Genomic DNA, 25,774 nt, shown 5'->3' with positions numbered 1-25,774 from the left:
GCATTCTTAGTTGTGTCTCTAATGTGTGGTTCAAAACTAAGATCTGAATCAAAGATTGAGTTTGTCTCTCTAAGCTTCAGTACCAAAAAACAAGACTTCAGTTTTGTCCAGATTGAGCTGTAGAAAATATTCTGCGATCCATAACTTGATACTTAAAATACAGTTAAAAAGGGCACCTATTGGCCCTAAGTCACCAGGACACACGGTAATGTAAAGCTGTGTGCCATCAGCATGGAAATTTATGCCATGCTTCCTGAGGAACACCACAATTCATTTTATAGCTTTTAGATGAACATTCATCCATGCTTACAAAACATTTTCTATTGGTAAGATAAGATTTGAACCAATTGAAAACAGTACCAGAGAGGCCAATCAGACTGTGAAGTCTACCTAACAGAATTGAGTGATCTACTGTATCAAAGGCTGTGCTTAAGTAAGGTAGTAATAATACAGAAAGTATCCATATTGGCCCTGAGGTCAACCTTAACTAGTGCTATCTCAGTGCTATGATTGATTGGTATTTTTCAAGTTCATAAAATGATTTAACCAATTAAAAACAAGCTTCTCTAAAATGTTACTTAAAAATGGCAGACTGGATACTGGTCTGTAGCTATTAAGAAGAGAGGCATTGAAATTGTCTCACTTGAAGAGGTTTACTATGAACTATGGAGGTCTTCAGAGCAGTAGGGAAAACACCAATCTGAAGAGAATAGTTTACAATGTAAAGTAAATCTCCAAACTATAAACTGTTTTAAAAAAGGATGTGGGAATGGGATCTAAAAAGGAGGTTGCAGGTTTTAATTAGGAAATCAATTTGCCAAGAATCTCAAATTTCTCCAGCATTTCCTCACATAAAAACAAAGGTTCTGGGGTATTAAGATTCATAGGCTGGCATTGACATAAATTTGATCTAATAGTGTCTGTTTTATCTCTGAAATGGACTGCAAATTCTTCACATTTGGAGTTGGTAAACATACTGCTAGATTTAATAAAAACAAGGTTAATTAAACGGTCTGTGATTGAAAAGAGGATTTTGGGTTTATTCTAGTTGTCGGTTATCAATTTTGAAAAGTGTGCTTGTCTTGCATGTTTAATTGATAATTGATCATTAATTTATCTCTCTTCATCTTCTTTCTGCTGTTCAATGGTTTCTCCTTCATTCATCATTCATTCATCCATCCATCCATTCATTCATGCATCCATGAATGTCAACTAACCGTCATAATGTCTTGACAAAATATGTAACTATCCTTGTTTTGCTTGTGTCTCCTGTAGAGCTGCAACTAACAATTATTTTCATTATTGATTAATCTCCTGATTATTTTCTTATCCTTTGTCTATAAAATGTCATGAAAAAGAAAAAATATGCCCATTTGAACTTATTAAAACATATTTTGTTTTGTCTGATTAGCAGTCAAAAATCCAAAGATTTTCAGTGTACCATCATGTATGACACAGACAGGCTACAAATCTTCACTTTTGAGAAGCTACAACCAGCAAATGTTCAGCATTTTTGCTAAATAAATGACTAAAACAATTATTTCATAATCAAAATGGTTGACAATCAATTAAATCATTAATTAATTTTCTGTCAATAGATTAAACAACTAATCGTTTCAGCTCTAGTTTCCTGCTTGGACACATAGAGTATTTCTGTCTGCCGCTACAAGGGATCTCAGTAACTTAATGACCAGAGATGAGGTGTTTTACAGGCTGACATCTACTGAACCCCATCAAATAACTTCCCCTTCAAAGTCAGCTTTATAAAGTCTCCAGTTGCTTTTAATAGAAGTGCACACTCCTGTGGTGACTCATTAACAGTTTTGTCATGGAGAGCCCAGACTAGTTCCTCCAAAAAGGAAATTAATGTGCTTGGGGTCCAAAGACCTCAATATAATTCACCTCAAATATGAATAGACTGCGCACCAAATATTCCAACGAGGGCAGAGGATTTCCATCTGAGGTTGGCATCATGTTCCTGGAAACACAAAGAGCCTGGTGACCATACTTTCTGTGGGAAATGATGCACAACAACAATTTCATTTTGGATATTAATGGCATATCATCACTTCATTGGAAGTGTAGCTGTTGAATGAACAGAAGGCTGCATTCGGTCATACATTTATATGCATAGAAAGGTGGCATTATTTGACAATAATTTGAGAAAATAATCCTTATGGTTTCATAAACTGACTTCTTCAAAATAATCCTGTTTGCATGACTGAAGCTCTGATTTATGAGTATCTAGAGAAAATTGTAGAAATCGCAGCTTTATTGGAAGAATAAACAAACATTTTCCACTCACACCACAGTTAGAGTGATTATAATCAATATTTTACTTCAATTTGGTCATTCTTTCAGGCTCAAACATTTGAAAAGTCTGTCCCATGTAGCTGGCCCCAGTAAACCCAGCATTTTCGGGCACTGGTGGGTGGGATAATCCCATAGAGGTTAAGAAATGTAGAGCAGAGAGAGAAGTTTAGAAAATAACTGTGTGATCTTCTTCTTTAGATCACCCTCAGGATGTATCCTGTGCAGCTGATGGACTGCACTGTATAAAATTGAAAGCTGCAGTACACAGAATACCAGGCAACAGCCCTGCAGTTGATAAGTCTGGTACAATTTTACAAGAGTATGTAGGTTGTTGCAGCTTTGAAAACATCTCTCAGAACAGATGCTGCAGGCGGAACACACTTCCTGTCCTACCATTTTCAGATTACTGCCCAAAGGAAAGGGCCTTACAACCTACAAGCTATTGTGGATATGCACAAATATCATTCCTTAATCTAACTCAATACACACCTCACTTTCTTGGTATTATTGTCTTAATCATATCAAAATTGTATTTTTGATGTGCCTGTGGAGATGTGTACGTGTGTCGGCTAGGTTAAGCCACTAAAAATGCCTGCATCTACACTAAAAGATGATCTGATGATCAAAATCACATACATCACATCTCCCAATTACCCTTCCCTCAAGTGTTCATTTTATTGCTAGAAATGACATGGTGCACCGTGAAATTACAGAATGAGGAAAAATCCACTTGTGTCCAACAAAATTACCATGTTTCCAGTCTAGAGTCACTATGCTTGCTCTGCAGGAAAACTGTGCCTTTTTTGTTAATGTGACAAGGTGCATCCTTGTCTACCTCAAGAGGTGTTTTGGGCAATCAGATTATCCTCTGTCTCCACTGCATCTTGAGAGCATTACACCTGCGTTTTTATTTATACTATGTGTGTAGTTTTGGACATAATCCCCATCATTAATACAAACACTGTAGTCAGAGATTTAATTGCTGGGATCTCGGAGGACAGTGACATTGCTAAAAAGAAGTCATATTGGCAAGGAACAGAAGCACAAGAGTTATTTGTAAGAGAGAAAAAAAACAGAAAACAGCAAACAGAAAAATTATTTCCCCAACTTCCTGCTTTAACTTTACTGTACTTACCGTAGTTGTGCACATACACAGTTTAGTGTGCAATGAGGGATAAAAACTGACATTTTGTCAATTTTACAATGAAATAAACTAGTTTAGATAATCTGGCTAAACTGCTGGGTTGTTCACAATTTGTGCAATTTTCTCAGCAATTACATTGGTGATTAAAATGAAATGTTATCATAACTGATAGAAATGATGGCAAAAAACACTAAAAGAACAAACAAAAATTGAATTATCCTTTAAATTATGACTCGCAAAGTACCTTGTAGTTGAATCTGGGACATATTGTGGCAGGCAGTTCCCTTTCTGTGTGCACAATGCTGAGAATGTTGAAGCAGGACACAAACAAGAGAAAACCCTGCTGGAAAAGTTTCTTTATGTTATGATTTTGGTCAAATTAAGTGAATAATTCACAGCTCAAACAATTTTCATTGTGAATTTCATTGCCAGTATTATACTCAGTCCATTTTCCATCTAGCCCATGCAGTCTCCTGTCTCCAACACTATGTAACTGTAGGTAAATTAGCTGGTGCCTCCTTTTTAACAGATGTGTCTTTGATCCTTCTGAAAAAATGTCTACAGAGACAGAAGTAAGCATGTGTCAGACTGTCTTAACTCCAACTTCCCTCCTCTAAATAACAGTTACTGTAGCTATCCATTGGACACTAACAGGCAGCTTTGTACACAACTGAGTCCTAAAGCAGTCCTTGCTTACGCCATTGTTATTCAGAGGCGTAAATGAAAAAAGGATAAACAATCTCTGCCAAATTGCATGCCATGTCAGGAGAAATCTGATTAATGGTCTCTTAACAAGCGCTCCGAGGAGGCTCCGCCACTCCTGTCACCCACGAATTCAGTGCAAATGAAGGAGTCAAGGGTAAGAGTGACCTTTTCAAATATGCTCGTTCATAATGGCCCGAACTGATGCCTGAAATTCTGCCCTTAATTTTGGCGGCACACAGTTCTGCTTCACAGACGTAAACACAAAAAACTCACACACCAAAGGGCCCTTGGATTGAAGTTTTAGCTTAATACTGCTTGGAGGTGGGACTTCTCTAAAGGCAGATACATCACTCAAATCATTGGTTGAGATAAGAGCGAGTAGACAAAGCCAAATTTCTCTCTTAATTCCAGCACAAATATTTTTTTTGAAACAAAATGCACTCATGGATTTTATGGCTCTAGTAACTGCCAAGATAGTGAGCAGTGGTAAACTAGAATCCAGGCCTCAAAACTTAAAGATCCCCTTCAGACAGGTTATAAGATGTGCAGAAATACTCTGCTTTTAATTATAATTTGTGTCTAATGTTTTTTTTTCCAAACAAAACAGTTAAATTACTTTAATAAAATTGTCAAAGGTGAACACAAAGGGTTTAGGTTTTAGGTTTCTCCTCCTCATAACGTAAAACAGATCAACATTATGTCTAACATTGAAGGACATTGTTTGAAAAGTAAAGAAATTGGTGCTCAGACTCCTTTGTTCCATTATAAACGGCATTCAGGAGACAAACTGTCCCTCTGGAGATGTTGGAGGCTGAATGCATCGACCTGTAGACCGAGAAGCAACAAGCCCCGTGTTATAGCTTATGTTTCATACTGGAATGTCTGGGTAGACAAAAACACAAAGTACAATATTTTCACAAAGCGCAGGAGTTTTCAGTTTGGCTTAAATTTAAATTTAGTGTCTCTGCCCTCCAGCCATCCACTGTCAGCAACAGGTGTGTCATCTGCCCCTGGCACATCCATTTATTAGGAATTAATTTAAGAGAGGCCGAAGAACCTATACAGTATATCATGCCTGCCTCTCCTCTATATGTCTGTTAACCCTGCCCTCTGGTGGTGACAACAGAAAGATTCTGCTTCTGCAAATAAATTCAATTTTACCACCCACAGGGGATGATGCTTTTTTTCCTGACACAAAATGTACCCTGGGAAAACAAGCTCCTGCTCCTTGTGATCATACACAAAATTAAATGAATGAGTGACATGATAATTGTAAACAGAGATGAATAGTGTCCTGTGACATCATCAGCCTAACTGATGCAACTGAGCAATTATCTGGCACACCTGCTATTAATTAGCTGTGGTTTCCTAACACCTCTACCTGCTCCTGATGATGGGTTCAAAATAGAACTGCAAATATAACCCTGCTCTTTTTGGGAGTAAACCTACTTGTATATGTTCTAAATTTTAGTGGCTCTCTCTTTAAGTCACTCTTTAAACGGGACGTATCATGCACATTTCCAGGTCTATATTTATATTCTGGGGCTCTACTGGAATATCTTTACATGATTTACGCTCAGAAACTCCTTACTTACCTACTGGCTCTTTCTGCAGCTCCTCAGTTCAGCCTCTGTCTGTTTTAATTTTCATCTCTTTAAGGCCCCCCTACCGATGAGCCCACTCTGTTCTGATTGGCCAGCTTTAGGCAGACTTCCACCACCACTTCCTCCAGAAGCTACATAAACAAACTGTAGTAGTAGGATTTCACTACTGTTTCTTGTTCTTTAGCCAAAATTTCAACTTCTCACATACATCCGTACATGTTCGAGCTGAAATCCGATCCCAAATATGCAAGTGGACAATGCAAACAAACCCTGGATCAACCTTAGCAACAAAGACTACCAAACAGACGCATGTGCAAACAATATGACGTCAGTTCAATATGGAAGTAGAGATAACTTTGCAAATGAAGCATTCAGAGCAGGCTGGAGCCCTGGCTTTTGACTTTCAGGGAGCATTTTTTATATACATTCGCCTCAGGTTTTGGAACTTTGACCATGTTGTCTCCTTTAAGTCTATCAGATAATTAACTTCTGTATTATCATGTAAGGAATATTGTATATACTGTGTCAGAGGCACAGTGCTCAGTTGGTTCAGAGGCTATATGTATGGGTGGAAGCAATATGTATATGTAAATGGTCACAAATCTCAAAGTAAAACCATCAAATATGGAGTCCCCCAGGGATCCATTTAGGGCCGCTCCTCTTCATTCTGTATATAAATGATTTTGTGAATTGTTTTAGCATTCTACTTTAAGTATTATTTGCTGATGATACAAATTTATTCTTATCACACAAAAATCTAAATCATCTGCTAAAAAATCTAAATGAGGAACTGGTTAAGGCGGATACATGGTTTAAATGCAATAAATTATCATTAGACATAAGCAAGACAAACTTTGTTTTTCGCTCTAATATAAATCAAAATAATGTTGAACATGTTTGTATCAAAATAAATGGTCGGGTTATTGAGAGAGTGAAATCCACCAAATTCCTGGGAGTTCATATTGATGAATTTTTAAACTTTAAGAGCCATATTGATGAATTGACAAACCTTATATCAGTCTTTACTTGAGCCTCATATAAATTACTGTCATGTTATATGGTGCAATACTTTTCCTAGTTATCTTGAGAAACTACAGATCTTAAATATTGCTTGTATAATGTATAATCCATTTAAATTGTACTGTTATTCCCACACGCCATATGTCTCTATTCATTTTATTTTACCTATTTAATCAGTGCTTAGACTGATGGAATAAATGACGGACCATTTAGTAGTACCTCTTAGTGTCTTAGGTTAGGCTTAAGTGTTTTGTAGGTTGTAAATGATACTGGATACTTCATGCACTTTTTAAAATCTGGACAATGTATGAGTAAACATATAATATGAATACTATCTTGGCCCCAATTCTCAAGCTTCAGATAACTTATCAGGGTGTCCCATTTCGCATATCTGCATTATGTCTTATATGATTGTACTTCTATTTTAACTGATTTGTGAATAGACTGAAACTGAACAGAAATGAACAGTACATGCTTGAGTTTATCATTTTATCATTTTGCTGGAAACTACCTTCAGCTAAATAGAGAGAAATAGAGTAATAATGGATTTTTCAAGATCTTAGTAACAGCATCACTAAAGCAAAGTTGCTTTTTACCAATTAAGAAATTTCACCAAAATCACAGGCTTTAATTTCCCAGTCTGATTCAGAGAAACTTAAGCATGCATTTTTCATAAGCAGGCTGGACTATTTCAATACTCTGTTTACAGGCCTTATACGACTTATCCAGAACGCAGCCGCACAAGTTCTAACCAGGACAAAAAAAATCAAAACATCACTTCTATCCTCCAAAACCTCCACAGGCCAACGTGGTGGTATTTAAATAAAATTGCAATTGAATTTATTTAGGAAAACATATTCCTCTCTGCAAAAAAAGGGTCACTCTTTGACTGAAGAAGATGTGAACAGGTACAATCATTTAATGCAACGTTGGGAATCTATCATTTTGCGCATTATTGATTCATTCAATAAATAAATGCATTTGTATGTGTGTTTAAATTCATGCTATATGCTGAGGCAATGCTGTGTGCAACCTTGTCCTACCACTAACCTTTGAACCTTGAAGTACAGCTGGTTGCCATTCACAGGATTTTTCCAAAGCCTTGTGTAAACACCTTTTTTCACTGATATTTGGACTCATCATAGTGATATAGAACAGCTATGACTCATTTTGTCAATGAGGCCTCAGTTCCATTATGTGTCCCAGTTGCCTGCCCTTTCAGTGTGTCAGCATGTACAATACCAGGACTCATGCAGTCATTATAAATGTTATTGATTACACCTGTGCTTTTCCTGCTTGACAGACCTTTATCAGCTGTGATAAAAGCCTGTTGATCTTCTACTCTGTGCCCAACATCACTGTCAATGAAGAGCGGCGGATGAATCATTAGAGGCTGGTCTCACTCTGCCATCTAGCTGTTGCACTTCTATTTTTTGTCTAATGTTTTCATGCCAGTATGTAAATGGAACAGAATTGCTGAAGTTCATGTTTGTTGATTGCCTGCACCTCCTCAGCTGTTTGAGGATTATATCCAGCAGGGATAGAGCAACATTAGCATTCATTTGGAATTGAGCTTTTGAGTTCCTCATGAGGGAAATGTCTCTCTGTGTTCACCAGCTAGTTGCTAACTTTGTCTGGCTGCCATTGCCAGTGCTGGCAGTTAGTGTACAGTGGGTTTCTCCAACCTTTTTTGCTAAAAACAACTGCCGTCTGGCTGCTGCAGCTGGAAACAAAGTTGATAAGAATGGAGTTGCAGGCTGGAAAACCAAAATATTCAGCTCAAAGAAAGCTAAAGAGCTATATATAGCTTAGGGGAACTGCAGAGGTGTGGGTTTGTCACTATGAGCGGCGCTTCTAAAATTACACATGGTCATCTGAAGCATTTAACCATTTTAAAGAGGAGGTTACTATACATCAGCAAAGATTACTTTCAGGTGTGCATGTGAACGTTCGGTAAATGCTAATTTTCTTTTACTTACAGGCCTCTTAATTTAGTTCACTCAGAAGAGGGAAGTGTCATGTCTGTGCACTGTTAGTAAATGGGAACAAGGGAGAGCGTGGGAAGGGCTGACATCAAAATTGAGTGCCTGAGGTCTTATGGCTCCTTTTTCTTTTCCTTATATTTTCATTAAGAAGTGTAGTCATTCAGGTTTTGACTGTCCCATATAATGGGGGGTTGCTACTGTATTTTCTCGTTATTTTTTTGGCCTGTACCATTTGTGAAACACCCCCACATCTTCCCAGCTATTGGGGGTTCATAGACCTTGCAGCAACAGTGATAACACATTTGGCTCCAGCACAAGTCTCTGGCTTAATGGCCTCTCCTCTTATCTTTGCAGGAATTATGAGAATTTCCATCAGGGTGTGATTCTGAATATTAATCACTCCACTCCACTTTTCTGAGCCACATGAAGATTTTATACAAACAAAATTCAATGGCTAATGACAGCCAGTGGTTTCCACCAACCAATCTTGGCCCAATATTAGAAGCAAACAGATGACTGATAATCCTAACGTCCTCCCTCTATGTCTGGTTCCTCTCCATCTCTTCCCACCATACACATTAGCTTCAACATACTATATTGTCAGCACTGCCGAGAAGGTGATTTGTAGTCAGCTGCCTTTCTCTGAAATTATACTTCATTTCACCCCATTATACAGTATGTATTACCACTCAGCTCTGCTTGGACAGTCTTTGACTACTCCATTGCATGCATTTTTCGTGAATGCTGAATTATATCTGAACCATAGTTAAATTGAAAAAAAAAAAAAAAAAGTTCAGTAGTTTCCTAAAAAAAAACTGGGCACTGCAGAATTTAGTCAACATGACTCAAACAGGAGTACATAGTGACTTTGTTGGGGACTATTTTCAGCTGCAGATTCCTAAACATTCAGTGTTCTAGTGAGTATTTACTGCAGCGGGATGGTGTATGTGGGATTTATGTGTTTTAATAGTTTTAATTTCATACTATGGCACAGAGGAATAAGATTTATCAGGACAGCATTGAACCACCTTGACTGGGATTTTCTAGCATGCACCATGACTGGCTGTAAATTGTCTCAGCTTGTTGTGTGCAAACAACATGTTGTTGTCTCTGGCTGCATTAGTGGAGGGAGGGAATTAATCAAACAGAATGTTCTGGTACTCTGTACTTAAGAGTTGTTTATTCTCTCTGCCCAGCTCCTGGTTGAGAGCTGACATTCAGGGCATGAATACACAGGAGGAGGAGCAACACATGCTGGAACCCCCACACCGGCGGCAAGCAGCAATAATTAAACCAGTGGCTGTCTGAAAGGTAAAAAGACCTCACAATGTGGAAACTGTTGTGGATGATGTGATTACTGAAATTATGTTTAAAAAGTCTGCTTGGTTAAATCAATTTAATAGTAAAATTAAAGCTCCTATGAGCAGAATGTGTGCCAATCCAGCCTGAAGATGTTGAGATATTTCACAGGATAAGTGAAAACAAAAGTGTTGCAAAAGGAAAAGTCATTGGATCACCAAAGTCATTAGGATTCATCTTCTGGTGATCATGAATGTCTGCACAAAATGTAACTGCAATACATCCAGTAGTTGTTGAGATAATTTAGTCTGGACCCAAGAGCTACACTGTTAGCATGGATAAAAATTCTGAACATAATTTCTTCAATGGAAAAGTTAATTTAACCAAAATCTCACAGCAGCATCTGCAGTTCTGTTTCAAATATTCTTGGAGCTACACCTTCATCCTGTTTAAGAATCACCCGTTCAGGCGCTGCCACCAGGGCAGATTGGTTTGCTCGGTGGTTTTGGGTCTCGAGGGTCATTTTGACCTTTGTTCATTAAGGTCTGCAGTGGTTAGGCCTGTTTGGTAATTCTGCCCCAGCTGCCATCTGCCCTTTGAATCTCACTGATAAAAAGTTTGATGTGTGAGGAGCTTCTATTACTTCTTCCAACCACAAGCATGATTCTATGTATGTAAATTGTCTTGCTTGAGTAAAGAGACAGAGTTTTTTAAATTCATAGATTTGATTGCCCGAAGCTTCACAACCTTTCAAGGATAAGTTCGATGATATTGTGTATTTATACAAAGACCAAAACCACTGTATTTCCTGTGTAACCAAAGTCTGATACAGCTTATTCCTTTGTGCCACAGACCTCCATTATTGTGCAAAAACTATTCAAAACACATTGATCAGGCACACTTTTGCGGAATATGTTGAAGAAGACTAGAAAGATACAAGTCAAACATTTTATAATGACTACGTCTTCATCAATTTTCAGAATTTTTGGGTCTCCTCTTGTACATCTTCAGTAGGAATATATGAGCTTGGGGCTGAGCGCCACAGAAAGTATTAAGAGAAAGTCTAACACATTGTTAATTTAGGTCTCTTCATGGAGTTTGTTGACAATAACAAAAACATAATATCATCAGTCTTATCATGTAACTCCCACACAGAAAACTTGAGACTTCCAGCGCTGTACTAGACAATTGTTTATTCCCAATGACAGATCATCAATCTCCCTGTAGAAAAAGTGATAAAAACCAGACTATAGAATGGAAAAAAAGGGGGATCAGGGACACAGTGATGGTGAACTTTAGAGACAGTTTATTTAAACTTGAATTCATTTACAGCAGTTCCACTGGAAAGGAAAAGGGTTTGAATGACGTCCTAGCCACATTAAACCTATCATGGTCCTATCTACTGTATGTACAAGGAGGATGCAGCTCGATAGTGCAGAAGGCACAGAGTTGGCTTAATACTTGCCTGTAAGCGCTGCTAACATGACAGAAAGGATAACAAGGTGAAATGGCAGCCTCGTATTAGAGACTTACATGTGTGTTTTGCTTAATGTGAAGCCGAGAACACTAGAAGATGATGTTGTCACTAAGGGGAATATGGCTCCACTGTTTTTACTCCAGTCCTTAGTGATATAGTGGAGTAGATTTAAAAACTACAAAAGCAAGCATCTGCTCCTTTAAAATCCATTTGTCTAAATGTACACTTAAGTATTTGAGTTTCTTGGAGCTCAAAAGTGATAAAATTAGTATTTTGTCTGGATTTGTTTCTGTAAAGCCAGCGTGTTTTACAATATGCGATATGTGACACAAAGAAAACTTGGACAATGTTAAGGCATTTTGCAATCAGAGAGGTGCAATTCTAACCAAAAACGAGGATAGTACATCACACAAGGAGGGATAAGTCGCAGGTAAATGCAGGTCATCGACACATATTATGACGGTTTGGCATTATGACAGAAGTCAGTCACATCTTCAAGTTCCCTTCACCGGCCAACCACCAAAATATCCAGCCGTCCAGTAAGAGCTGACGGATCTTGCAGAAAAAAGCAAGAGTCCAACCGTGGGAGCACAAACGGCAGATAGTGACGACAGTAAAAGCAACATGCTCAAATATGATACACATCAGAATAGGAAGACTTGTCCTAGCATCATTCAATGTAGGAGGGGAGGGGGGGGAGAATAAAAGGACCCAAACCCAACCTCTTTCACTCATTCACCAACACACACACACACATCAAACAATTAAAGTACAAAGTGTTTGATACAATAATGTGACAAGAGATTCATTTTTGCCACAAAAAGATAAATCTTATATGAATACCACTCAAACAAAAACACAATTCAAGTAAAGCCTTTCAAACAGAAAAAAAAAAAAAAAAAAAAAACTACATCATAGTTTCAAATCACTTGGAATTCTGAATGTTGCATCTCAGATTTAGATTATGCTGTTTATAAAAAAAGTACATTCAACAGGTACATCAATTATGGAACAAAATTATAACACAGAGGTAAGTAAAATGTTTCAGTAATTGCTATTGAAAAAAGTCTTACATAACAGACATTAAAGGCGGACTTAGACTGTTTTCTTTTTTTTTTAAAAGACTGCAGGAAGATTTGGAATTTACACTGAATGTTTTCTGGGTACAGACTTCTTAAACAGACTTTAATAGATATTACGTTTGTGTCAAATTACAGTAAACATTTTTTTCTTTATTGCAAATCTAATATGTGTTGCTGTACATTTAGAATAAATGATTGTCAAAGTCAGCCGTGCTCTCAAAATACGAACCACAGGATGAGCACAAAATTTTATCCTTAAAGCTACGATGAGAGATTCAGCGCAACACAATGAGAGTCACAATTCAGGTGAAAATGTCAGGTGAAACATTTACATGTGGACGTCAGTCAGGGGAGGTGAGCTTGTTTTATTTCTTTGCCCCGTCAAGTCAAGACTCGGAGAGAATCACAGTCTAAAGCCGCCTTCATTTATCAAAACATTTCCCAAAACTCACTCACACACATTTGCACACTGGGTTTTTTGCACATTTTGTTGTACTAAAAAATAATAAAAAATAAAATTATTTAATCATAAATATATTAATTATATAAATATAATTATATAATAATATATAATTATATTTATTTTTAGGAACAATTCAACTAGTACAAGGTTTATTTAACTCAACACCACTGTTCACATGTGATCTTGGACAAAGAAAACAAAAGAAATCACAGGAGCAAATAACAAAATGTGCAAGAAATCTAACGGTGCACTAACTATGCAAACACTTGAACATGTCGAACTCATATTGATTTGCTTAAAACGAAAGCACAAGTAAGTCAGAAAATATAATAACTCAAGGGCCACTTAATTACATTAATAGGACAAAGATCACACGTTTGATTTCAAACCAAAGGCTCATCATACTGGAAGAAACAAAATGAGAAGGATGGCTGTGGAAGAAGAGACTGGCAAGGTAATGTTGGAAAGGGAGAAAATAATCTCTCCCCACCTAATTTCAAGCAAGCAAGTCCACCGAAGGTAAGGCAAGATAATGTTTTGCTTCATCCAGGTGTAACTGAGAAGACTGTAATGAACATCAAATAAGTCTAGAAGCCAAAAATACTAAACTGCTGCTTCAGGGCGACAAGCAGCAAATAAAAGACAAGAGGCAGGTGATTGATGAAGCCACAGAGGAAGGAAAAGTGACAAAAATATATGCAAGAGTGCCAAAATCTACTAATACAAAAAAAAAAAAAAACTTTTTTCAACACAAACCACAGGAAGTCTGGCAGCTTATTTAACTGCCATTAAAATTAATTTGCTGATGTAATGGATTAATTTCACTGTTCATGTTGTATTCATCTTTTCATACATTAATGTGCACAGTGCTAGCATTCAAATACTACACGTTTCTTAATATCACAGACACAAAAAGGAAAACGTAATTTGGAGAAAAACCTAATAGAATTGAGAGTTCATGGACATTAATGCCATGTCCAAATTCTGATCAGATGTTTGATTACACAGGTGCAGAGAAAGTGCTACATTCATTCTCCTCCCTTCAAGGCTGCAATGACAAGTGCATACTGAAGATTTAATTATAAATGTGTCACAAGCATCTCATCCGTAAGTTAATAACCCAAACCAGATATTCAGGTATACTTTAGCTCACTTAAACATCTTCAGAGTGACTAAACATCATGCTTTGTCATCATGGGAGATAAAAAATACTTTGTTCACACACAGTTTTGAGATATCCAAACATTTACAGCAATAACTCTGTGATAAAAGCCACAAAACATCTTGATTTTTTTTTAAGTATCTTGCTTGGAAATGGGACCAAATGACTGCTAGAAAAATGGCTATGTTGTTCTATAGTCTGGCCTCTTGCTTTGTTAATGTACTGCATGTTCTGACATGGCACAAGGGGACTCAGGCAAAAATAATAAGAATAAACAAAAAGAAAAAAAAAAGGTTTTGCACTGAATATTAGAGTTCCTACAAATATTTACACCACAGAGACAGGCACTTGTATATCTTTGGTTGGAGAGACCCAACATTGCAAGAGTAATGCATTCACAGAGCTTTTGTGTCCCTTATTGTATTTCCGGGGTTCACTAGGCAACTGGTATGTTTATTTTCATTTCTTCTGTTTCTTTGAGTTTGTCCATGTTACAGGTAAGTTCTGAGACAGATCTCGGATGTCTTTTTAACCCTCTGACAATGCAACCTGCAAGACAAGAAAAGGGTTTAAGTTTGGCATGACAGGGATTACTGCACACAATAAAACAATTTTAAAAGTCCTTGTGTTCTTGTCGTTCAAAGTGTCATTCTTGATATTACCACTTGATGGCACCAAAATATGAACTGTTCAAATCCTTTGCATAGTAAGTAAGAATCAAGCTGGATGTGTAGTTGTGCTTAAGGGGTTACAGTGTAGTTATAATACCTACGTTACAACTTTGTAGGCTATGTAGCTGATGTACATCTCTTTAAAAATTTAACTACATGTCAGGGCTTCAGCAGCTACAGATATACCACACGAAGACTGCAAGAAATGTGATTGGTCAGCATTAGCTGCTTATGTTTTCTCATACAAGTTTCTGATGCCAGTAGTCATTTTTGAGAGCAAAGACAACCTTAAGGAAGTTGGAGAAAGACTCTTATCTTCCGCTTTTCAGGAATGTAAATAAGTAGTTTCCTACTCAGTAATGAGAAAAAGCAAAATGACCTGGATGTAACTCCAGTTACAGTTACATCATCACTCTAATATACAAAGTGAATGAAAGAATGTGTCACTGTGGGGAATATAAGGAAAGCACGTAATCCAATGCTGAAGTATAAATCAAAACCTACACCGTAGGTATCTACAGTGGGACTCCTGTTAACCCCTAGTATTGACTATTAATCAAGCTTTGTGCATAAGATTTATAAGCTCTTCAATAAGCAGGGAACAAGCCACTGCTTTGAAGAATTCACTCAATTATTTTAGTGAAATATCAGCTGGAGAGGAAAGTATCTGACTCATTTCACACTGGATCTGCCATTTCAAGTACCTCAAACAGAAGTCTTCAAATTTATAATCTCATTTGTTCTACTGTTCAGCCAGCTGGGGCACTCTCCTGGCTGACGTGTTTGGCCAGATTCAGACAAAGAGTCAGGGTACACTGACCTATCTTATCTCTGACCTGGCTGGCTCCCTGTACAGTGGCTGTGTTGAAAGGTGACACATGTGGTTGTGTGTGCATTGAGCTACAATAAGCAATAAGACCAAAGAACACGGTCTTCCTTGACAGCGAGATGCAACACAGCCGAGGACCAGCATCACATAACATCACATCAGCAGCACATAACAGTGTCCCCTCAGGTTTTATGTTTTTCTGTTGGGTTATCAACAACACATCTCCTGCTATAATCACTTTAAACATCATCAGTTGAAGCATAATTAGAAAATATGTTAGTGTTAACATAGGCAGTATTAATATGTGCTCTTTATTTCTAAGCATCAAGGAGTTAATGTGTCATCTTGTTGCAGGACATACAAAAAAAAAACAACCAAATACATGTAGACGTCCAAATATTTTAGACAATTAGCAGAAAATCCAATTGGCAGAAAATCAGCAGTGTGATTGGATCATGTCTTGGACCAATCACTGGTCAGTTGACGCTTGGCTGAAACTACCTGTTCTCGTCATATAGCACTGCTGGTGTCTGTTGTACCTTCTCAGGGCAGAAGTCGGGGTTGGTTTGCCGTACTTTGCCAGGCCGCCCCTTGATGACTGCATAGCAGAACATAGTGATGACCATGACAAACAGGAAGTAGCTTGTGTGCATCAGGTGCAGGTTGATGAGAGAACGGTCATCCTGGGGAGAAAAGACACTGCAGGTTGTGAAAAGGCTATATGCTTGATTTCTACTGGCTCACTAAACAAAATGCAGATTTAAACTCTGGGATTATATTGTCTTACTGTTAAGAGTTGCAGTTATTAACTTTTAATATATTTAAGACCAGTTATGGTGTGAGTTTACAGATCAGAGGAGCTTCTCACACTGCACAGCTGATATTGCATGCATGTGTTCTTTTGCTCCGACGATGTGTGCAACAGTGTGGCTCATTGATGTGTTTAAAATAGTGAATCTAAAAAGTATTCCAGCGCACACCAGGATATAAGGATTAACACTATTTTATTAAAAAAACAAAAGGAGTGAATTACACGTTTCGCACATTGCTTCATCAGATTTGCTCTGTGTTTTTAATAGTTTTTGGACAACAACGTAGGTAATAACAGAGGAATAAGATATATCAGGCTTTGGATACACACACAACACTTGTAAGTAGATAGGTTCATGTGTTGGTTTGGCTCTGCACATGTGATTTGCTGAAAATTGCCAGCCAAAGCTTTTCACAGCACTCTTTTAGAATGACAGACCCTTGCTGTTTTAACTTAAAATCCCACCTCAAGACTTAGAAGAAAATAACAGAAACAGGAAGGAACTAAAAGTCAAGTGTCCATCTGTTTCTCTATTATTTTGTTGATGGCAGTGGAAAAGGCTGTCTCAAGCACCACTCCTGAATCCTCCGTGTGTTCAAGTGCGCTGAGATCAGGTAACTGTGCGGGTGCAGCATATTTTTCAAATTGTTTTCAGGCTCATCGGACCGTTCAGAGCCCGGTTGTGGCCTATCAATGGGATCACTGTAATCCTGGAACAATCTACTGCCATCAGTATAGAAGTAAGACTAAATGGCTTTCAGAATGGGCTTTGTGTTCGGTCACATTAACCTCTTCTATTAGGGGCTTTTGGGAGTGATCACATACTCTACCTGGAAATTACAACTGAATAGTTCCAAAACGCAATCACTGGAATAATAGGTCACTTTTGGGATTTCTTGTTGTTTCGTTGTTGTGTTCTGCTACTATTTCATTAAAAATATGGCCCTCTCAAAAAGAAAAGATATCTAAAAGTATAAAATACTATAATATTCAAAAAAGTATACACTTGACCTATTCAGGTCAAGTAGTAATTACACTGAATTAAATGTTCTACAGCTCATTTTCATAGTTCAATATGGTCTGCATGATAACTTTTTTTTTATTTAAGAAAAAAGAAAAATGAATAGAAAATGGGAAATTAAAAATAATTGAGTAAGAGGAATACAAGACAAAGGAGTCAGACATTTGGAAGGACTTCATCTCCCACCTGAGGATTCTTGATTTATGATTTAATACTTGTAGTTTCGACTTTTAAGTTTCTTCTAATATAGTCCCCAGAATCTGTTTTCAGTTCTGACCAAAACCGTACTTAGTGCATCACTGTAGAAGCCCCTATAGTAGATCTTGTGTGCCTAGCTGTGCCCATCTTATGCATAGTTTTGTTGACTCAGCTGCTACTATGCAAGTCAACTGAGACATTAGAATGAAAACGTTGGATCCTGGATCAACAAACTCTTACTAAATAAATACTGTGACTAAACAATGTTGGCTATCATAAAATAAGGAGGTGGTGACTCACATCGGGGACGATGACAGTCAGCTTTGGGTTGAGTGCGTGGTACACTTTGCCGATGGCTCCTTTGTAACACCAGAAGGGGTTGTAATCCTGACTGTACTTAGTATCCGAGTCGCGGACTGTGGTGAACACCTTGTACCAAGACGTGGCATTAGTATATGTCTCCGGCACGCAGTGTGGCGGCTGCCTGCAAAGCAAAACACAGATTGTTGCCTGTTGACTGGTGTCGTGGAACTGTTCACGATATGTTGGTTATGACAGAAATGCTAAAGATGAAGAATTTATTGGCTCATTTATATAATTCTTTGTATTTAATCATGCAATTATTTATTTCATAATTCCTTATTATTTAATACTGGTCATTTTGAAGTTTCATAGATCATTACCCATCCAAACAGAAAGGAAAAGACCAAATCTGTTAAAATCCTATAGGGCTAAACTATGTATAATAATAAAATAAACATCAATACACTGAGACAGAATTACAGACAGTTATCTACGTATACTTTTAGAGTTTATACATCTACTCTGAAAGCAATGACAAACTACCAATAAGTAAGTCACATCTGACATCCGATGAAGCTAAATATTTTTTAAAAATGACACGCTGACAGCTCGTTATAGTTTCACAGACTGACAAAGGAAGCTACTGCTTTGCCTTGAAGGCTGCAGTTACTGGGACATGTTTCCCGACATTTGCAACATGCAAGCATGCTTTTGCAACACAGAAATTTCCTCTTGCTTTTTTTTTTTTTTTTTTTACAAGTTTCACTAATCAAAAAAAGCATCATACTTGCACCCCAAGTATGAGGATGCAAGACCCCTGTAGGACTAGCAAATGTGTCTCTAAATTATTTGTGAAATAATACACTGCCGTAATTTGAAGTATTTTTGAACTGCTGTTGTGAAATGAGCCTCTGACTCACAGCTGCTGATGGTCACAGTTCGAAGGCTATTGTGACCTAGCGAGTGGCCCAGTTTATTAAGTCCAACCACTGTTTCAGTCTCAACATCTAACAACACTCCACCATGCAGATGACAAGATTGTATAATATTCGAACAAAAAACTGTTATGAATTTCAGCTTTTAGTTTTTGACTAATCTGAAAATATTTTTGCTTTGTTAACTAAGTGTAAAGAACAATAAATACCTCTATATGTTTGGCCTTCATACTCATGGTACACATTTTCTTTTCTCAGATATTACCAACTAATTGCTTAGATTAAACATTGTATGGAGGCACTAAACGTAATACTCAAAATATTGTCAGAAATTATGTGAAAACATGGGGATATTTCATTTTGTCAGTAACAGCCTGCTCTGTGCAGAGATATAAAGTGTGTCCTTGTAAGACAGGGAGGCAGTCCAACTCACACTGTGACTGGGAAGATATTGCCGGTTGCTGTGATGGTCATGCAAGTGCTGAACACCACCTGCTCACAGTGGCCGTGCAGAACACATTCGTCTGAGTTCCAGGATACAGGAAGGGTAAAAGTGATGTTTATTTCTTCATGGGCTTCCCGGCCTAAACACAAAAACATATGAGGACACCATGACAGCAGATAACTGATTAATATAAAATGAACATGATTACTCGTGAGCTTCAAACCACTGCTAAGAGAAAAATATTAGTGTCCGTTTTCTAATTTTCTTTCAATTTTCAGTCACACCAAGTTGTTTATGAAACCCACCCATGAGCTCAGGTCATATGTGTCTAACTTGCATATCCACATTCTTGTAACTGTTATGCTGACATGGGAACAACTGCATCCTACAGGCCTGAGGAGAGGCGCCTACTAGCTCTGAGGCAATTATTAGAGCCTGGTGCAGTCTAAACAGTATGAATACAACTCCCACAGCAGGAGACCAGGGAGAGCCAGAGCAGCGATATTTGATGTCATACCAAGCTACTCCCCTGATTACGAATGACAAACTGATTTTGTCGGTTTATGCAATATTTATCAAGCTTCAATGGGGATTAGAAGATTATCAGTCAAACCGAGTGGACTCCTGGGTGTGACTGAGGATAGATGTGGGCTTTGTCAACATAAGCGCGTATCAAGGGAGGTACAACCAGGAGTCTCCAAGCAAAAGTAATTCCTATTCTCACAATCAAAATCAGACAACATAATGGAACATGAAAGTCGTTGAACCTGTCTAGTCATCATGTACCTGAATGAGGTGATTTTCGCTCAAAACAGACTTGTAGGCTAATTAGATGGACAAGTGGACGTGTTTGACAGCCCTCTCAGGAACATCCAATCATATTCATATAGGTGTACAGTGCTGATATCCTCATGTTAAGGCTTTTTGGTGCTGCAGCTCCTCCTCTTTGGAAGATATAATGTTCATGTATGTGTTTGTTATGCAGGGGAATAATTCTCCAGCAGAATCGTCACCGATGCTTCAATTTGAGTGCTCCCTCAAAAGGCAGCATTTTTCACAAGAGCAATTAAAAAAAAAAAAAAAAAAAAAAAAAAAAAAAAAGTTTGAAATTTTAATAGCAAATAATTAAATAAAGGATTCATTTGACTTTGCAGTAAACTGATTTTGTTAGAGAACCATAATTCAGGGTGAGTGAGATATATAATATAATATAATATAATATCTAATATACAGTATATGCTGGTCTATCTAACAAAAGATACACATTTATATGCAGTGAGTTTTTAAATACAAATTTTTTTTATTATTTCATTTATATATGCTATCATTTAGAGAAAAACTCTTTTGATTAAGTGATTTCACAACGCCTCTGTAAGAGGCTGACAGTTCCTTGGTATATTCTATTCACTTCTAGTTCAGCGGAAGCCCAAACAGACAGCACTATTTGCTCAGTGTGATAAAATATTTGCATAGCTCTTCGTTTACTTTGCTCATCCGTTCTAGTGGCTTTAAATTTGAGGACAAGGGCACACAACCAAGCCTCTTAACAGCACCATAAAGTGAAAGACAAACAAGGGCAAAAAAAAAAAAAAAAAAATAATTAAAAAAAAAAATATATATATATATATATATATATATATATTTTTTTTTTTTTTCCGAAGATAGAACGTCTTCATAAGTAGGACTAAAACCACAGATACAGCTAATCTGGATGGGATTAATATCAGTGTGTAGCGCTGTAAAAAAAAAAATATATATCTGACCTTACCTGGAAAATCTAATCCCCTCTGAATGTAGCTATCAACACAACATATTAATTTTCATCTGTCCCTTGTTGCAAGTTATAGCAATAAAATGGTGAAATGTAACAGTTTGTGTCCTCACACCTATGTTTGTGTTGTAAGCAACATATCCATATAATGCTCCAAAGTTCAGTCTGTTGTCTTAAATGTTTAATTTGTTTCAAAGATGACATCTGATTTAAGTATGAAAGGGAAAAAAGGTAACCATCCCGGCAAAATATGAACGTATGTTTCCTGTTCCATGTCTGCCAGACTATCAATTGCTGAAGTTAAAAGTGAAACTCTTTAAACTTCTTTTAAGATGATTTAGTTACACAAGGCAAAGACAGAGACAACGACAGCCAGGTTGGTAGTGACTGAGAAACGCCTTTTGGTTTGAGGTGTGAAACCAGCCTGAAAGAAAGAAATCTGCAAAGTTCAATGTCGCAGTCATTTCATCTATCCTTTTAAAAGTTTCTCTCTGTGGACCAGTACAGTAAGTACACATGCTCTCTTGCTCCCTCACACAGGCGAGGGAGCAAGTAAAACACACATTCTCTTTGAGTTTGTGTTGTCACAGGAGACTAATGGGAAAGTTAACAAATAAATGTTTAAGCATGCAGACATGATAAATGCAGAACCTCACAGCCATTGTTCACTTTGTTACGCCTTCTGAAACCTTTAAGTCTGAAATCTATAGGAGGACTGGATGGGAACAGCTTAATGTTATACAACCCTGCCACCCTGTTTGCTCACCATGTTTAAACAAAGTCATCACACAAAGACTCCAGTTAAAACCCATTAAAAGGATAAATTCCCACCAAGAGGTAACAGTAACATGCAGACATTATGGACTGCATACAGTACATGTCTCACTTGACAAATACATTTTTGGAACAATAATATATTTAAAGGATATGGTTAGTGATTCTCGATATTTTCCTTATTGTCAACAAATCTCATGTGCAGAGCCAATCAGGTGCTTCTTGTGCTACATATCACAACAACCTAGCTGATATCCCAATAAACATAAATACTGATTTTCTGAACACTGAACATGGAACAAATAAAACTATTAATGTGAATGAGAATTTACCAGATAGGCCGACTTGCTGCCCCAGCACTGTGGCGTACAGGTGGGTAATATTGCGAGAGTATCCTCCAAATGGGCGCTGGGGGTCCAGCGTGAGGGTGATGGGGACTGACATGTTGATGGGACCTGAGTCCTCTAGCAGGAGGGGAACTTGGGTGCTGGAACGAGCCTGACCGCTGGTCACGACCATGCTCTCTGGCGTGGTCGACTCATTCAGGCCGTGCTTTATCGTTTCATTCTCTGACACACAAAAGTCCAGCTCATTGAAGCGCAGCAGAAAAGTGTTCCAGTCCTGAGAAAGGGGGTAAGGGGGTTTTTAATTTACACCTGGCACTGATGTGTCAATTGATGTGTCAATACAATCATATTCATCTTTGTCATATTATCGTTATGTATTGGCAGGAAACATCTAAACCTACTTGTACTATATGTATTGGTTTCCTCACAATCCGTTTTCCATGTTACTGTCTACAGTCTTTTTGATTTACATATGCTTCCAGTTGAGATCCACATGCAAATGTTTATTTCCATAAATATATCTCTCATGCACTGAAGACACACACACACACATTCTCTGTGTCTGGTTTTCATTATACTTCTTATTCTCTCCAAAAAGTCCTTCCAGCAAGGTGCACATCAGAGCTAAGTGATGTGATTTAAAGACTCATTGTGATGGAAATGATCCAAAAATGAAATTTTGCACAAAGAAAGATGAGAGGAATCATGTTGGCATATCTAGGATTTTAAACCATTACTGAATCATATTTAAAGTATCAGATGGATACTGAAACATAAACAAAATTTTAAAAATACAGTAAGGATAGAGGATGTTATATTGCTGTATTGATTTTAAAGCCCCCTGAGGCAAATCTGTGATTTGTGATATTAGGCTATATAAATAAAACTTACTTGACTTGACAGTATATCAAGAAAACCCAATTTTCTTAATTGTTATACCATAATTAGTTGCTTATTTTATTCTTGCAGACGGACCTGGGTGAGACTAGAGGAGGATGAATAGTAGTGGTCAACCAACATGGGTTTTTCAATGGCCGATGCTGATATTTAGAGAGCAGTGAGGCTGATGGATGATATATAATGCTGATATGTTGGGGTTTTGTGCATATGATAAAATACAATTTAATAATAATTATAACAAATGAGACACAAAATTGCTGAACTTAAATGAACGTTTATATAACACTAATGTTATTGTCTGCATTGTCTCTGTTTGCTTAAGTAGATCTGCACTCTGTCTGCAGTAAATTATTTCAAATAAAAAATGTATAACTAAATAAATGTCCACAGGTAATCAAAAAATTAAATTTTGTAAAACAAAAAAAAACTTATTATGATCATCTCTGCACACTGCTCAGCATTAGCGGAGGTTCTAGCAGCCAAATGTAGACCTTTTTATCTACCATGAGAATTCACAATCGTGATCATCATCACTTATGAAGTTATCAGCCTCGTGAGTGCAGGCATCGGCTGATGCCAATTATCTCAAAATGCCATTAATCCATAATTAAATCGGCCGACTGATTGATCCGTCAACCACTATTGAATAGGTCATAAGGTAAAGGCGACATGGTTCAGATTTTTGGGACACAGGTCATGAACTAACTTTTAGCATTAGCAGTGACTATATTTTGCTGATATTTGAGGAATACTAAATGGAGCAGATAATGCAATTTCATCTGTTTTAAAGAACTGTGTGGGTGTACCTCACCTCTGTCAACTCTGGAGACTTGATCTCTTTAATCTTGAAGAAATAACCGATGGTCAGGAAGGCGATGGCCACTGCACTGACGCTGATCATAAAAATGACCAGCGGTGGACGGTTGTTGATGTAGCTTCTCAGGTTCTCTATAGGATTTAACAGGTACACCTGCATATGGACAAACACACGATGTATGACAAAGGTTTCTATCAATGATGGTGAATAAAATCTCACCTGAACCATGAATAACAGGTGAACTCTCAAAACTTGAGTCTGTTTTTGGTCAAATTACTAGGGCTGTAGTCTGCTGGTCGACTGGTCGATTAGCTGGTCGATATGCTCTTGTCCAACTAAATTCTCATTGGTCGAATAATCTCCATGTTATTTTCATAAGGAGAAAAGTGCTACATTAACAGCTTTCCAGGAGTAATCCATTATTTCCTGCGGCGGGAGGGACAGACTAACAAATTACCTGTGAAAACAACGGGGGTGTATTCAAAACACCCCCGTTGTTTTCACAACTTTGAACTCGCCCAACCTAACGGAGACTGCTGGGTCCAACTGTACTCAACGTTTACTGAACGTACTGAACGTTTACTGAATCTGTGTTTCTCCATAATGATACAACGAGAACCCCCACCAGGCCAAAAAAATTTTTTTTTTTGATATTTGAAATCGATAGCGTTTGGGAGTCTCTGAGCAGCGCTGTTCCGGTACGTGAGTCAACCTCTGTCGTTGCCAGGGAAACCGTTGGTAGCGTGGCTCCGTTAAGGAGTATGTTTGCGTAGCAAGTGGGAAAGAGCGAGGGGCAGAGAAGTGACGGTATATACGAGCGGGGCAGAGGAAAAGGTTAGTAGTAAGTTATCAGTCTGGCAGTAAATGTACAGTACAGACTACAGTGTGTCAGTTAATAAATGCTAAAAAGTCACGTCTGTTGTTTCCCCAATGCTGGAAAAGTGAAGGAGGTTAGCTCCAAAGTTAGCAACAATGGGCTAGCATAACCTGAAGACACAAAACAGAAATACAGAAATGTATGGCTGCCGAGTTTACTGTGCACTCTGTTAGAATTAGTTGAAGATTATGTACGATTTTAGTCGACCAAGATTTTCTTTGGTTGACTACAGCCCTACAAATTACAATATTTAAAAAGTGACGCATACATAATTAGACCAGAAAAGTTCATTAAAAAAAGAAAAAAGAAAATCCAAGTCCTAGACAGACAAGCTTTGTTGAAGATTTAGGGTTAAAATGATAAGCATTAAATAATCAAATAAAAAACAAAATAAGCAAAGATAGTTTAGTTTGAATCTAAGTCAGTATCCTTCTTACAGATTTCACAAGGTTGAGGCTGACATGCTAAATGGGGTGTCATAGATCTAAAAAATCAACTATTTAAAAAATAATTTATTTTGCCCAGTCAAGGTTGGTGAAATGCAACTGATAATGTAGCATCCGATACTCTAAAGATAATTAAATCTAAACTAAATAATATGAATATTTTAGCTTTATGTGTTGATAACAGCCATGTGCAAGTTTCTTGTTAATCTGCAGCATTAATTTTAGTCACAACAAAACAAAGTGGTATAAACATTACACACAATGAGACAACATTACTTATTTAACTATCTTCAAAACATATCTCCAACACAACATATTTTTAGGCAGGTAAATCCTGTGCTGAAGTGCTTAACCGTACACTAGTATCTCAGGTGC

The 25,774-nt window shown here is 37.5% G+C and overlaps 1 protein-coding gene across 2 annotated transcripts in view; it reads right to left on the bottom strand.

Annotated features, from left to right (window-relative positions):
* Positions 1-11,359: 11,359 nt before the first annotated feature.
* tmem248 (transmembrane protein 248) overlaps positions 11,360-25,774 on the bottom strand; it is a 16,344-nt gene continuing 1,929 nt past the window's right edge. Inside the window, exons 2-7 of one of the 2 annotated variants that reach the window (XM_044371687.1) lie at positions 24,071-24,229; positions 22,345-22,633; positions 19,456-19,606; positions 18,085-18,268; positions 16,256-16,437; positions 11,360-14,803 (exon numbers count right to left, since the gene is read on the bottom strand). In XM_044371687.1, coding sequence (XP_044227622.1) covers positions 14,746-14,803; positions 16,256-16,437; positions 18,085-18,268; positions 19,456-19,606; positions 22,345-22,633; positions 24,071-24,229 — 1,023 coding nt within the window. In that variant the 3' untranslated portion in view covers positions 11,360-14,745. The remainder of the gene's footprint in view (positions 14,804-16,255; positions 16,438-18,084; positions 18,269-19,455; positions 19,607-22,344; positions 22,634-24,070; positions 24,230-25,774) is intronic. The other variant, XM_044371688.1, reaches the window with a different exon arrangement.

The sequence above is a fragment of the Thunnus albacares genome, chromosome 13 (genome assembly GCF_914725855.1).
Source record: "Thunnus albacares chromosome 13, fThuAlb1.1, whole genome shotgun sequence".
NCBI lineage: Eukaryota > Metazoa > Chordata > Actinopteri > Scombriformes > Scombridae > Thunnus > Thunnus albacares.
Note: the sequence above shows the minus strand (reverse complement) of the source record. Positions and strands in the feature narration are given on the sequence as shown.